This window comes from Neolamprologus multifasciatus, chromosome 17 (genome assembly GCF_963576455.1).
Source record: "Neolamprologus multifasciatus chromosome 17, fNeoMul1.2, whole genome shotgun sequence".
NCBI lineage: Eukaryota > Metazoa > Chordata > Actinopteri > Cichliformes > Cichlidae > Neolamprologus > Neolamprologus multifasciatus.
This window is the reverse complement of record NC_140455.1, coordinates 7866656-7880812: the sequence shown is the minus strand read 5'-3', so window position 1 is coordinate 7880812 and position 14157 is coordinate 7866656. Positions and strand designations below refer to the sequence as shown.

The window sequence follows — 14157 nt, the reverse complement described above, 5'->3', positions numbered from 1 at the left end:
TCCCAAGGACAAATGATTCACTAATTTTAATAACTGTGGCGATTTATTTCTCTCTCCTATCAATCTTTCTGAAATAATAATAATGCCTTCCTTTAAATCATCATCATGTCTATTACACCCAATTCCTACAAGGCTGTTAAAATAAGACTCACCATTGATTCATTCTTACATTTCAAATACCAATCATTATATTTCTATTAACTAGCTACATACCACAGGTTTTTAAGGTATTTATAATTAAACCACGACTTAAAAACCCTTTACTTCATCCAAGTGTCTAAGCTAATTATAGGCCGATTTCTAATCTTCTTTTTTTCAGATAAATCTTCAAAGAGCAGTTGTAAAATGGCTGGGTCATATTGAAGGGTCTATTCAAGAAGTTTGAGTCGGGGTTAATGATGATTATGAATGACATTCTGCCCTCTGACAGTGGACTCATTTCTGTGTTTGTCCTGTTAGATCCCAGCGTAGCATTTTACTACAGAGACTAGAATACACTGTTGGGATTAAGGAAAATACACTGTAGTGGTTTCTAAAAGCTCTCATTCTCAAAAAGTAGCGTTATCTGGTAGACGCAAATGGAAATACAGCAAAAATGTTGAACATCATTCATTTCACACAGAAGAATACATGTTAAGGCTGAGAGGGAAAGAGCTGGCTTGTTTAAAAATGTGCTCTGAGGTAAGGATTAGACTCAAATTCACGGAATTATGGGATATGCGGTCTTCTATGACCAAGACATATTTTGTATTTAAACAGAGCTAAGTAGTGCCCAATGGCCACCAACATTAAAGGAAAGCGTAAAGGCATATCCCAATAATAATGTCATCTTAATAGATATTTAATCATCTTCATTTTTGATGACTTTTGATCTCTTTAGCTGTTAGTTCTGGCATCCCAGGAACAGAAATAATAAAGTTTTCTAATATTTTTCTAATATTTGAATCAACATGCAAACGCACTTTACACTTCTCATCTGTTGCTCAGTTTCAAAGCTCACCTGTGACCTTTTAAAACCCCCAAACCTATAAAACAAATCAGAACTACAACCAAATCAAAAAGTGGATCAAAGACTTCTTTGAGTCGTTAACCAGAATTGTGTTCAGGGGCCTCTCGAACACTTGACTAGAAAGTGAAGGAATTGCATGCTTCCTTCGTGTTGTCATCAGATTCTTAACCCAGATCTCTGCCGTGTTCTCATTATGCATGTGGACACTATTTAGTCCACAGCACTGACGCAAGACGTGGCCTGGTTATAAAACACGGCTTTTTAAAATCTTTATTTAACTTGGCTGCTGTAACTGAAATCAAGAACTGCTGTTAGAGAGCTGACCTGGCTGCAGACAGACGTGCACTGTGTAGATACCAACAATCTGAAAACTTCCTGAGTCAAATCTTCACAAAACAAACCAGAAGAAGCTTTTTATTTATTTCATAAGAGCCTCCACTAAGAACTGATACTCCACTGAGGCAGACAAGCTGTTTGAGCTTTAATCATTTTGCAATAAGCTTTCTTAAGGAGGAGTGGATCATATGATGAAGCTCCGTATTAGTGAAAGCTGTCGATTGTTGCGGAGAGCTGATAATAAACTGTTTCTTTTGGAAAATGCGATTAGACACTCAGTTATTCAGAGTGGAGACAGATTTTTGATAAGGCAGTAAAAAGTGAGCTTTGTTTCTTCTCTGATGAAACCGAAGCCATCAGGGCAAATGAGGTAAAAATAGCCAAACATTCACTTTAGAGGTTCGCTATGCACACTCCTCATCACCCTCCCTCTGCCCTCATCTTACAACACGCCCCAAAGCTCTTTATAGGACCCACATTAAATAACTGCGCAGCCTTGTTGTCTACATGTATGTACATGACTCCGACATGTTCCCTTAAAGCTGAAAGAAAGTACCTTTCTTATCCTTCCCCAGCAACACCACCTTTGGTTTGTACATTGGTGGCTCCACCAGGGTGGGCCTCATGTCAGAGATACGGATGTCGTTCGGAGAGCCGCCCATTGAATCCTGAGGAAGAAGGGGGGAGAAAAGCATCAGGCATATACAGTAGAGAAGAAAAGGCAGCTTCTGTGATTTAAAAAATGATCACGAATCTCATGTAGACAATTCGTTTTGCTTAACTGGCATCAAACATACACACATTTGTTAAATAAATACACACTTTGGTAAGTATTTCAGCAGGTTCTGGAGTTCCTGATCCCCAGTAGGATCATGGAGCGTGCTTTTAACACTCTGGGGTTTTGATTTCACTGATGCCTCAGATTCTCTTATGTAAGGCCACGTGGAGTCATTATTGTAAGAAACAACCACGTTCAGCACAGTCTGCACTATTTGAATACAGTTCTGAAAAATAAGATATTATCACCTTGTTGGAGAAAGTAAAAACTGAACTGAAGCACTGATTACGATGTATATACACATATTCCGACAAAGTTCGATGGTTTAGCTCTAAATGCAAACACGACTTTTGTTTGTCTGCAAAATCCTCACAGGGCTCCTCACAAAACCCTCACAACACGAAAGGACAGAGCGTGAGTGAGAGTTAGAGTGACTTCAAAAGATATCATAACTTTCTTACATCTTGAACTTACAGACATATGAGTGATGAAATCTGTGCAGTGTCACACAGCTAGCACTGAATTTTGGATGTATTCAGTGGTATCTTCTGGATATAAAAGGTATAAAAAGTCCACAAACTAAGTAAAAATACCTAATTAGTTTTTTTGGATTGTGTGTGTTTCTGTGAGAGAGTGAGAGACAAACCTCAGAGCTCTCTGTCAAGTCCTCTTTGTCCTTCCTCTTAGGAATATCGATGCCAGAGTTATGCATTGGTCCCTGATCCATTAGCTGAGTCTGAGAGAAGTCCTGCATCTCTCTGTCTGTCACCTGAAAAACAGCTCCATTTTTTGAGTTGTGCACTGATTTGCTTCAAACAAACAAACACAAACATAAGAAAAGCTTTTGTTGTTCTCAGCTGTCTTCTGTTTTAGTGATCAGAGACTTCACAGTGTGACTGAATCTTACAACATTCTTAAGCTTCTGCATTTTTAGGAACTTTAGGATGAACAGGTACTTACTTCAGGTAAGCTCTTGCCATGTGAGAGCCGTTATCAGATTATCACACACAAGCATCATGGATGTGTCCTGCGACATTGTTGCTAATAAATACATTTGGGACTAAATGCTTGTTGACCTCCTGTATGTGTCTGTATGTGTAATCTGTACCTCTTTAGGAGGCAGGGGCCACGGTGGTTCATATGGCTCTTTGCTGAGGTGTGTATGTTCCATGTTGGTTCCTGCCGAGGTGGCGGTGCCTGTGCTCAGCTGGTGCTGGTGCCCGTGTCCGGCGTGTCCGGCGTGTACGGCGTGACCGGCGTGTCCGGCATGTCCGGCATGTACGCTTTTGCCCACAAGACTTTGCACTGACTTAACCATGTTCTTCAGGTCCTCAGGGTAGGGCGTGGGATAGCGTTTTAGGTTTATCTCCACCTACATGACATTTAGGACTATATTTAATAAACAGGGCGTGAAGTAGCAAATTTAAATCTGCCAAGATCAGCATAAAGGCGTTGGTCACAAACAAGTAAACCTGATAAGGGAGCAAGAATAAGCATGACTTATTATCTGAAATCTTGCAAACATAATTCAGCATACAAGTGCACAGTTTTCTGCAACTTAAAGCATGGAGAGGCAACTGGAGGACAATTGCTTCCAATACTGGGGGGAAATCTACAGTCTGACGAAGCAGCTGGTCTCTGAATGAATCCTAGTAGCATATAAACCTGAAATCTGTAACAGCTGACCTGTCACATGTGTAAAAGAACACATAACATCATTTACCTGACCAATGTCTTGTTAAATGCATCATTTTTTATGTGCACTGTGTGATACTGCAGGGATTCATTTATGACATCTGCGTGGTGATAACGTTTTAATTTTAGGGGTAAATTGAATTCTAAGGTGCAAAGTATGCGGATGACCAGAAGCAGTTTTTCCATATCCACATGTGGTGTATAATTATGGAACTGTGTCCAAACATAACAGAGATTATTTTCATAAGATTTAAAGGGGTGCTAATCCCAGAGTGTCCGACTCAATGTAAAGCATGAACTATATATGTGGAGTATATATTGTTTTATTTATGTATATTGTGTGTGTAGAGTTGTATATAAAATGTCTGATTATATTTTATATCGAGGAACGCTCATTGTAAATTAAATAGCATTGGGGGGATTATACAGTGGCTTGCAAAAGTATTCAGCCCCCTTGAACTTTTCCACATTTTGTCACATTACAGCCACAAACATGAATCAATTTCATTGGAATTCCACGTGAAAGACCAACACAAAGTGGTGTACACGTGAGAAGTGGAACGAAAATCATACATGATTCCAAACATTTTTTACAAATAAATAACTGCAAAGTGGGGTGTGCGTAATTATTCAGCCCCCTTTGGTCTGAGTGCAGTCAGTTGCCCATAGACATTGCCTGATGAGTGCTAATGACTAAATAGAGAGCACCTGTGTGTAATCTAATGTCAGTACAAGTACAGCTGCTCTGTGACGGCCTCAGAGGTTGTCTAAGAGAATATTGGGAGCAACAACACCATGAAGTCCAAAGAACACACCAGACAGGTCAGGGATAAAGTTATTGAGAAATTTAAAGCAGGCTTAGGCTACAGAAAGATTTCCCAAATCTTGAACATCCCACGGAGCACTGTTCAAGCAATCATTCAGAAATTGAAGCAGTATGGCACAACTGTAAACCTACCAAGACAAGGCCGTCCACCTAAACTCACAGGCCGAACAAGGAGAGCGCTGATCAGAAATGCAGCCAAGAGGCCCATGGTGACTCTGGACGAGCTGCAGAGATCTACAGCTCAGGTGGGGGAATCTGTCCATAGGACAACTATTAGTCGTGCACTGCACAAAGTTGGTCTTTATGGAAGAGTGGCAAGAAGAAAGCCATTGTTAACAGAAAACCATAAGAAGTCCCATTTGCAGTTTGCCACAAGCCATGTGGGGGACACAGCAAACATGTGGAAGAAAACTAACACTGCACATCACTCTGAACACACCATCCCCACTGTCAAATATGGTGGTGGCAGCATCATGCTCTGGGGGTGCTTCTCTTCAGCAGGGACAGGGAAGCTGGTCAGAGTTGATGGGAAGATGGATGGAGCCAAATACAGGGCAATCTTGGAAGAAAACCTCTTGGAGTCTGCAAAAGACTTGAGACTGGGGCGGAGGTTCACCTTCCAGCAGGACAACGACCCTAAACATAAAGCCAGGGCAACAATGGAATGGTTTAAAACAAAACATATCCATGTGTTAGAACGGCCCAGTCAAAGTCCAGATCTAAATCCAATCGAGAATCTGTGGCAAGATCTGAAAACTGCTGTTCACAAACGCTGTCCATCTAATCTGACTGAGCTGGAGCTGTTTTGCAAAGAAGAATGGGCAAGAATTTTAGTCTCTAGATGTGCAAAGCTGGTAGAGACATACCCTAAAAGACTGGCAGCTGTAATTGCAGCAAAAGGTGGTTCTACAAAGTATTGACTTTGGGCTGAATAATTACACACAGCCCACTTTCAGTTATTTATTTGTAAAAAATGTTTGGAATCACGTATGATTTTCGTTCCACTTCTCACGTGTACACCACTTTGTGTTGGTCTTTCACGTGGAATTACAATACAACTGCTTCATGTTTGTTCAAGGGGGCCGAATACTTTTGCAAGCCACTGTATATACTTTCTTTTCTGTTTACCATGTTTATAGTTGTTACTTTAATATTAATATGTGTATGTTCAAAATAAATCAGTCACTCAATCAGCCAACCAATGCTTTACTTGTAAAATATCAATCTTAATATTGGAGGTGCTCCACTAGCAAAAACAAAGATAAACAGACACCTTATTCATCTCATACGACCCCCCTCCCCCCACCTCCCACCCCAAAACAGATATAGCTGACCTTGACCTTCCCAGAGTTGTCTTCCTCTTCTTTCTTGTCCTCAAAATCAAAGGCCACAGTCATCCTCTGTTGTCTCTGCTCCTCCCACAGCGTAGGATTAAAGCTGTCGCTGTCTGACTGATAATCTGCACACACACCATAAATTAACAGTCGAGGGTTTAAAATTATAGTCAGGTAATCTTTACCTGGGTTACACACACACAAAAGGAGTTCGTACCCTCATCGTGTCGCGGCTGCTGGGGAAACATGTAGTTGGTCAAAACCTTCTGTTTGGTTTCTGGGTGGGCTTCTGTCTGCAGTGGGATCAGAGCCTTGGACTGCAAACACACACACACACACACACACACACACACACAGAGTATTGTTGTAGGAACTTTTACTGATGACATCTATTCCATTATGTCTAATTTTAACCTGCACCTACCCCTTTTCCTAAAAACAAAGATTTCTGCCTGCTGCTCATTTAAAGCGCTCGCACAATCAGCTGCAGCAGAGCTCGACTTCAAACGAAACCTGCCGAGTGCTAATGCAAATCACTTGGGAAGGGTTTGCGAATCCATTTTCCCAACAGGGAAAATAAATGTTTCATTGCATTCGGATTACAAATATCACAACACATCCTAATTAAAACTGCATCAAGACATTATAGTTTACATTTTCTATTTTCGGATACAATGCTAGTAAACTTTTCTGTCTTCCTCGCAAACTTTAATGCGGACCGAATTCCCATGACGTCAGAGTCGCCACTTGTAATGCATCAAACAGCATGAGCGAATATGAGTTTCATTACTGAGGCAGAATATGCCGACATAAGTGGTGATATTAAATGTAAATGTGTGAACGCTCTGCCATTAAACAAATTGCATTTGAATTTTAAATTTGCTTTCCTCTTCAGCAGGTAAATAACGCTCCGAGCTTCTTGGGACTCTTGATTTCGTTTAATGGCTTTGATTGAACTTAAAAATAAAAATGCAAATGTCTCAAAGAGCTGAAGAACAGTTTGGCTGTTTTTTCTGAATGACAGCTAAAACTGCATCATCTCTGTGGACTCTCTGTGCTGTATATAGCGCATTCATCGCAGAGAGAATCAAATTCAGAGGGCCCATAAGATGATTCATTGCTATGTAGCATCTGTCTTATCACTGAGAAGACTAACATGCAGCAAACCCTCCACTGAAAGCACAAAAGCAAGTAATTATCAGTTCATTAAAGTGTCTTTAAAAAACAAAACAAAGGAGGGAATAGTGAGAAAATGAACAGGAGCTGACATAAAATATTTAGCATGTGTATTTTTCATCATTATTACCCTGTTGTGAATAAATCTCCCTATTTTATTGATTTATCTTTGCCACACCGTTTTGATAAAAAGCCATTAGAAATGAAATGCGACACTAATTGATAATTAACAATAAAAACCTTCCAGTGACAGGCAAGTAAAAAGGACCTGTTAGTGACTCATCTCCGTATTTATTCTCTCGAGCTCTGCCAGAGTTACTTTGCATCATCAAAGTGAAGAGTAATTCTTATTTGAACCTCGGTGCAGGCCCTTTCAGCTCCTTTGCCCATTCTTTTTAAAACAACTCTCTTTACTGACTGGTTAAACTGAGCAGCAGCCGTGAACAGCTGGTGAGATGAGCCTCTGTGCTCTGAGATGACCATGTTGGGGATATGTACTGTCTGACATTACACAGAGCCACGAGTAGAAGAGGTGGCTCATGGGCGGTACTTGTACATATGTTGACCTTATGTTAAATATGAGAACTCAGATATGTGATAGAAACTAAGGAAAGGATAAAGAGGTTGAAAGTCTATCAGAGAAACACAGTTTTATAAAACATGCCATAGCATAGTTGTGGTAATTTAATTACAATGTCGATTTCGTTGTGTGTTTGTGCTGCACGTTTGTTAGCACACATTTGTTAGCTACGTGCTCTCTTGGAGAGCGTGGGCAGAGAGAAAGAGATACCTGATTGTCAGAGAGCCACAGAGCTGCCAGGTCCTTCAGCTTGGTGAAGGTAAACGGTAGATTCTTTAACCTAATCGAGAGAGACACACAGAGAGGGGGGGAGAGAGGGAAGGTGAGAAAGAAAAAAAAACCCAGAGATGTTTCATCACCCACGCACTGTACAGCCCGCAGAGCATATAACCATAGCAACACACTCAGCCATTCCCATGGAAACAGTAGACCGAACCGAAACGACCATTGAAAAAGTTTGCGCTTGTGTGTGCATTGTATCTATTCACTACTGAGTCATAAAGGAGCTTGGTCTCTGTGTGTGTGTGCGTGTGTGTGCGTGTGTGTGCGTGTGTGTGCGCGTGGGTGTACCTGTTGTCGCTGAGGTTAAGGACTCGCAGTTTGGTCATCTGTCCGATCTCATCAGGAAGAAACTCCAGTTTGTTGGACCGCAGTGACATGACGGTCACGTTCTTGCAGTTTCCGATCTGAAACACACAGACAGTCAGATTACATTAGATATACATCGCATAGTGAGCAAGATCCACAGCATCACAATTAACCTATATTACACTGGACATCTTCAGACTGATGAGTGTTAAATTAGAGATAGTATAAGACTTTTGAGCATCTTTGTAAGGTGCGTTTGATAATGTTCAACACCTTACGTTTACAAAATGTAATAATCTCGTTGTTTTTAAAGTGACCATAATTTTTGTTTTCCATTCAAACATGTAATATATTTAATGCATCCAGATTTATCATCTTCTCTTTCAACAATGGGCTTCAACCAACCTAAGCTAGTAATACCTAGCATCATAATAACTGAAAAAGAACATCTGCAACATGGCTGACATCTGTCATCACACTTTGAAACAAACAAAAAACACTTTCCAAAAAGTTGACTGCTAAAATAATGATTAAGAAAAAGAGAATGAAATTAGGTACAAATCATTACTAAATCATAAGAAAAATTGAGACAAGGACAAGAATTTAATGCTCATTTTCAACTAAATGGGAGAAAAACATTTATAAAAAGTTGGGGCATGGGAACAAAAGCGTGGAAAAGTGTCACTCCTGGAGTGGATCCAAATACAGTACACTGAAGGCTAAGTAGTTTAACAAGACGTTTTAATAACTGACCACAAAAAGGAACAGCAATGATCTAAAAACCCCAAATGCAAGTGAAATCAATCAACAACAGGTGAAGACAATTACAGCAAAGCTGGCAATCTTAAAGGAAGGAAAAACAAATGGAAACTAGAATAAGAACAACAACAAAAAACAAACCTTCAAAGTAAAACAGGAAGTAACCAGAAGACAAAAGAGACGGGCACTAACAGGAAGATGAAACACAAGAAGGAAGAGACAGGAAACAATGAGGGAACTGAAACTACTATTATTAATTATGATCAAGACATGAACCAAAACACAAGGACACAAAAACCCAGGACCATGACAAAAAGTTCTTCAATGTAAAGAAACACCAAGAGGAACGTCATTAGTGGGAGCTAATTAGGTTAATTAGGAAGATGGTTAGGAGGAACACGAGTGGCCCAGATTGGCTTTAAGAATTATGGACAGGGAGGGGTTCAACAGCTTCATAATAACATCTTGCAAAGTAAAATTACAAAGAATTTGAGGAGATGATCATCTAACGCACATAATCTCATTAAAATATTAAGAGAAACCAGAAAATATCACTGAGTAGAAATCGCTTCACAGGCTTACAGAGACTTCAGTAAGTCACTGTCAGCGGACACAGTTTGTTGCTGAGAAGTCTGCCATGTTAAGAAAGTAACCGTGTGCACTCGTGAACATAATTCATGCTGTATCAAAAAGATTCATCTGATTTCAAAAGGCTTTTTTTTTAAGTAATGGATAGGGATGGGTATTGATAAGATTTTCACGATTCCGATTCCATTTTCGATTCTGTTTAACGATTCGATTCTTTATCGATTCTCTTATCGATTCTTTTTAAAAAAGGAGAACACTAAGGTCGAATAGCTTAGAACTTTGTTTTATATCTTCTCTTTGAACAAGATAGAAATTTAGGAGTAACATGGCCTTACAAACCCAACAGTGAGATCTTAAGAGATCCACAGCCTATGGCTCTTCAATGGGGTGTCACAGGGTCCCCAGGAAAAACAAATTGTAAATGTAAAATAATAAAATAAATATTCTTCTGTAGCAATAACAAAGTATAACATCAATTATTCTGTAGCAATTACACAAGAATATCCAGTAATGTCCCTGCCTACAATTAAAAACATTCACTTACCGAAAATCATCTGCTGTGGCAAATGGGTGCAAACCTTTGACCACAAACTTAGTCACTGCTCGGTGACATTCGTCTATCCTAGCCTGAAAGGAGATGCTAACGATAGACTGCAGTGAGAACTGCCAGCAACTGAGCCAAACTGTGTCTGTCTCTCTCATCATGGTCACCTAAATGCACAGTAATGGCAGATTTTGTAATAAGGCAGATCGCGCTAACATAATATGCACTGTTAGTTGATTATTTACCTGCCGCATTAACGGGAGAGGACGTGCAAACGTTACCGCTGCTGCTGGGTTGAGATTCACGAGTCCGGAGCGGAATTAAAAACACAACATTCATTTAAGGTTATCGCGTGTTTTGTGAGCAAATGCTTTTGCATATTCGTAGTGTTTCCTCCCTTAAATGAAATATCTACTTTGCAAGTATTGCAAGTTGCCCTGTTGTCATCCATTCTCGTAAAGCAAAACCAAACTTTTGAGCGTTTGAGCCGCTTAGGCACCGTGTTTCCTGCCAGGTAAATGACGCTCCGCAACGTGGTGACGTCATTCGGGGCGACTGGAATCGATAAGGAAATCGTTTGCGAAAATGGCAAACAATTCCAAGGAATTGAAACACTGGGAACCGGTTCTCAACAAGAACCGGTTTTCGATACTCATCCCTAGTAATGGACATAGAAGTGCAAAGATTTCAAGATGCGTCTTCATCTCCATACCTCGCGGGGCAGCTCTGAGAGGAAGTTCTCATCGGCAGCGAAGGTTCTCAGGCTGTGCAGGTAGCCGATGGTGGGAGGCAGCGACTCCAACTCATTACAACTACAGTCCAACTCCTCCAGTAGAGACAGACTGAGTGGAAGGAACAAAGGCAGGAAGGAAGAGGCAGAGAGAGCATGACAGAGATAGAAAGGAAATCATTCTGCAGGCAACACAATCTCTTCTGTAACATTAAATTACTCAGACATGGGTTTGAAAGAATAAGAATGGCAGTATTCGTTATCCCTACAGCTGTCAACACATCATGTGATAAGACTGAAACAAGGAATGAATGGATGGGGGGTATATATATTTTTTGTTTGAGCAATAGAGTACTATTGTTGTCCAACACACACATCATTAAATGAGCCTCATCATTTAACTTGGTGACACGTCAGCGTCACACACTATCACGATAAATTAAAAGTGTATTAAAATAGTGTGTTACCTCACTTAAATGAACATTTGTACAGAAGGTTAAGGACTCTCTGAGGCATTTACACACAAAATGTTTTCAAAGTTTTTTGCTTAGGTTTGTGCTGGAGTAAGCTCCACAGACATGTTTACCTAGTTTCAGACTTTTCATGGGATTTGTTGACAGCAACAAACACGACGACTGTCAGCTGCCACATCTTTAAACGTGTTATGATGAAAAGGAAAATTTGCACCAGTTAATAAGTGGCGAGTGTTGAGAGAGAGGGAAAAGATCAACACATTGAAGAATCCATCAATCAATAAATGACTTAATATGAATTTGGCCTCATTTGATGGCCACCCATCTCATCCCCTTTGGATATCTTAAAATTCTTCAACCTGGATCTCAATTTCTCCACTCCACTCAGTTATACAGCAAGATCCACAGCAGGCCCACTACAGGACACCATGACCGCCCCCTTTGACTGCCATCATTGTCCTAGCATCACGCTAACAGCAGGCTAATGCTAATGAGACAACAATTTTACATTAATGTACTGTCACTGTTAACATTGCATTAGTCTGCTATTATTATTCCCGATAGACCGGACCATCTGGGCCACCATACGGTCTGACAGGAAGGAAAAGGATAGGAGAGGAGACAAGAGGAGAAAAGAGGAAAGGACTTTCACACCCCACATTTAACTTCAAGTTTCTTTCATTTAGCGTTGCTTGTGTTCCCAATCACAAGATTATAATCCTCCTTTTCCAAGGACAAAAAAAACCAAAAAAAAAACTCAGTTCCCTCTGGTTTAAATACTCAAGATGCACATTCATAGAAGCATTAGTCATGAGCAAACACGTTAAGATACGTAGTAAAAATATAAAAGGATACACTCACCAATCACTTTATTGCGTATACCTGTTCAACTGCTTGTTAACGCAAATATTGCAATTACTATGCAAATATAATCAGTGCATTTTGGCATATAGACATAGTCAAAACGCACTGCTGCCCAAACCGAGCATCAGAATGGGGAAGAAAGGTGATTTATGGAATTTGAAAATGGCGTGGTTATTGGTGCAGGACAGAAACTTTAGAAACTGCTGATCTACATTGGTTTTCCCAAGCAACCATCACTAGGGTTGACAAAAATCATCCAAATTCAAGGAAATATCCAGCAAGTGGCAGTTCTCTTGGTGAAAATGCCTTATTGATGTCGGTGGTCAGAGGAGTATGGCTGGGGTGCTCCGAGCTGATAGGAAGGAGTCAAATAACCACTCAGTACAACCAAGGTATGAAGGGCAGATGGGCTATAGAAGCAGAAGACAACACTGAGTTCCCCTTCTGTCCACAATTTACATGGGCTCACCAAAGTTGAAGACTGGAAAAACATTGCCTGGTCTGGGGAACATTTTAATGATAATGTCAGAATAAAATTCCACTTTGTTTTGTATCAACAGTTCAGTGCTGTAGGTGTAATGATTTTTAGGATATATTCTTGACACACTTTGGTAATCATGAAGCTGCCTGTTACTAATCTCTGAGGAATGTTTCCAGCAACTTGTTGAATCTTTACCAAATATGAAGGCAGTCAAAAGGGGACTCAACTAGCAAGGTGTACCTAATAAAGTGACCAGCAAGTGTACACTGCCATGATGGCACCTTTCTTATGTCTAATGTAAAAAGGCTTTAAACATTTTAAGACTTTAGTAAGCAAAACAATAACAGTAGTAGTACCAGCAGCAGTATTCATTCTATTTATTTATGTTCTATGTGGATTCGACACATATCCAGTAAAGTCTATATGCAGTATTTATTCTACATGGAAACTGAAACATTGGGAAGGGATCACATTCATCATTAGTAAGAAACACTCAAAAACTAAAGGTAAGAAAAGGACCTTTTAAGGGGATTTAATGGATCTACAGCACTACTTATTGAAGCTAAAACCTGGGACCTGTCCAGGAAGACAAAATGTTTCCAGTGCGCTCAGATACAAATCTTGCAAAAGTGTAATGATAATGTTAAACATGGCATCTGCACATGTTTATGCATAAAGCCACATGGGAAAAAGTATCGATTTAACGTGTAAAATCAAACAAACAAACCAAAAAACCCAACAGAATCAAATTATTCCCATCCAAACTGATGTAGTTTAATATCACTCTAATTTTGGGCCATGTTTGGACTGCATTTCGTCAAAAATTTACCAGCTCATAACTTCTAACTAATCTCTAAATATAGAGAGAGAGATGAAAGAAAAGCACTTTAAGTGGAATTTAAAAAAAGAAAGAAAACAAAAATCTTCTGCCTAATTTAATAAATGCTCATATTTTCCCAAAACAAATAATGGAATTACTGCCACCAAATCTGGACTGTGATGGATAATAATGAGAATGTAATCACATTACTGTAATCATTTTTACATGCAATCATTTCCATCTGTACGCTGCAGATTTTTACTGGTATGCTACTTTTTCAGTGAGAGTCTTACTCAAACGTTACGTCCAAATGTCCCAACAAGAAGAAAATGCAAAGTCGTGTTTATGTTTGCATGTAATTCATGTATTAATGTGAAGATGTTTCCCACATGGACAGCATGTGGCAGCAAGCATGAATTCTTGTATCTGTAACACAGCTGAACATTTGTCTGTCTCTGAACACACCCCCGGATCCAGGAGGCTAATGTTACTCACCCTTGCTTGGGCTTCGGACTAACGCCGCGGCAATGCAGCAAACACAACACACAGAACCCCCCCCCAGTCATCAGCCAGCAT

The 14157-nt window shown here is 39.9% G+C and overlaps 1 protein-coding gene across 16 annotated transcripts in view; it reads right to left on the bottom strand.

Annotated features, from left to right (window-relative positions):
- lrrc7 (leucine rich repeat containing 7) overlaps window positions 1–14157 on the bottom strand; it is a 143234-nt gene that overhangs the window by 24170 nt on the left and 104907 nt on the right. For 11 of the 16 annotated variants that reach the window (XM_085138008.1, XM_085138007.1, XM_085138000.1 and 8 more), the window contains 9 exons: window positions 14077–14094; window positions 10926–11055; window positions 8305–8420; window positions 7945–8014; window positions 6196–6295; window positions 5979–6103; window positions 3232–3495; window positions 2770–2892; window positions 1902–2013 (listed from right to left, as the gene is read on the bottom strand). In XM_085138008.1, coding sequence (XP_084994134.1) covers window positions 1902–2013; window positions 2770–2892; window positions 3232–3495; window positions 5979–6103; window positions 6196–6295; window positions 7945–8014; window positions 8305–8420; window positions 10926–11055; window positions 14077–14094 — 1058 coding nt within the window. The remainder of the gene's footprint in view (window positions 1–1901; window positions 2014–2769; window positions 2893–3231; window positions 3496–5978; window positions 6104–6195; window positions 6296–7944; window positions 8015–8304; window positions 8421–10925; window positions 11056–14076; window positions 14095–14157) is intronic. The other 5 variants (XM_085138003.1, XM_085138009.1, XM_085138016.1 and 2 more) reach the window with 3 other exon arrangements.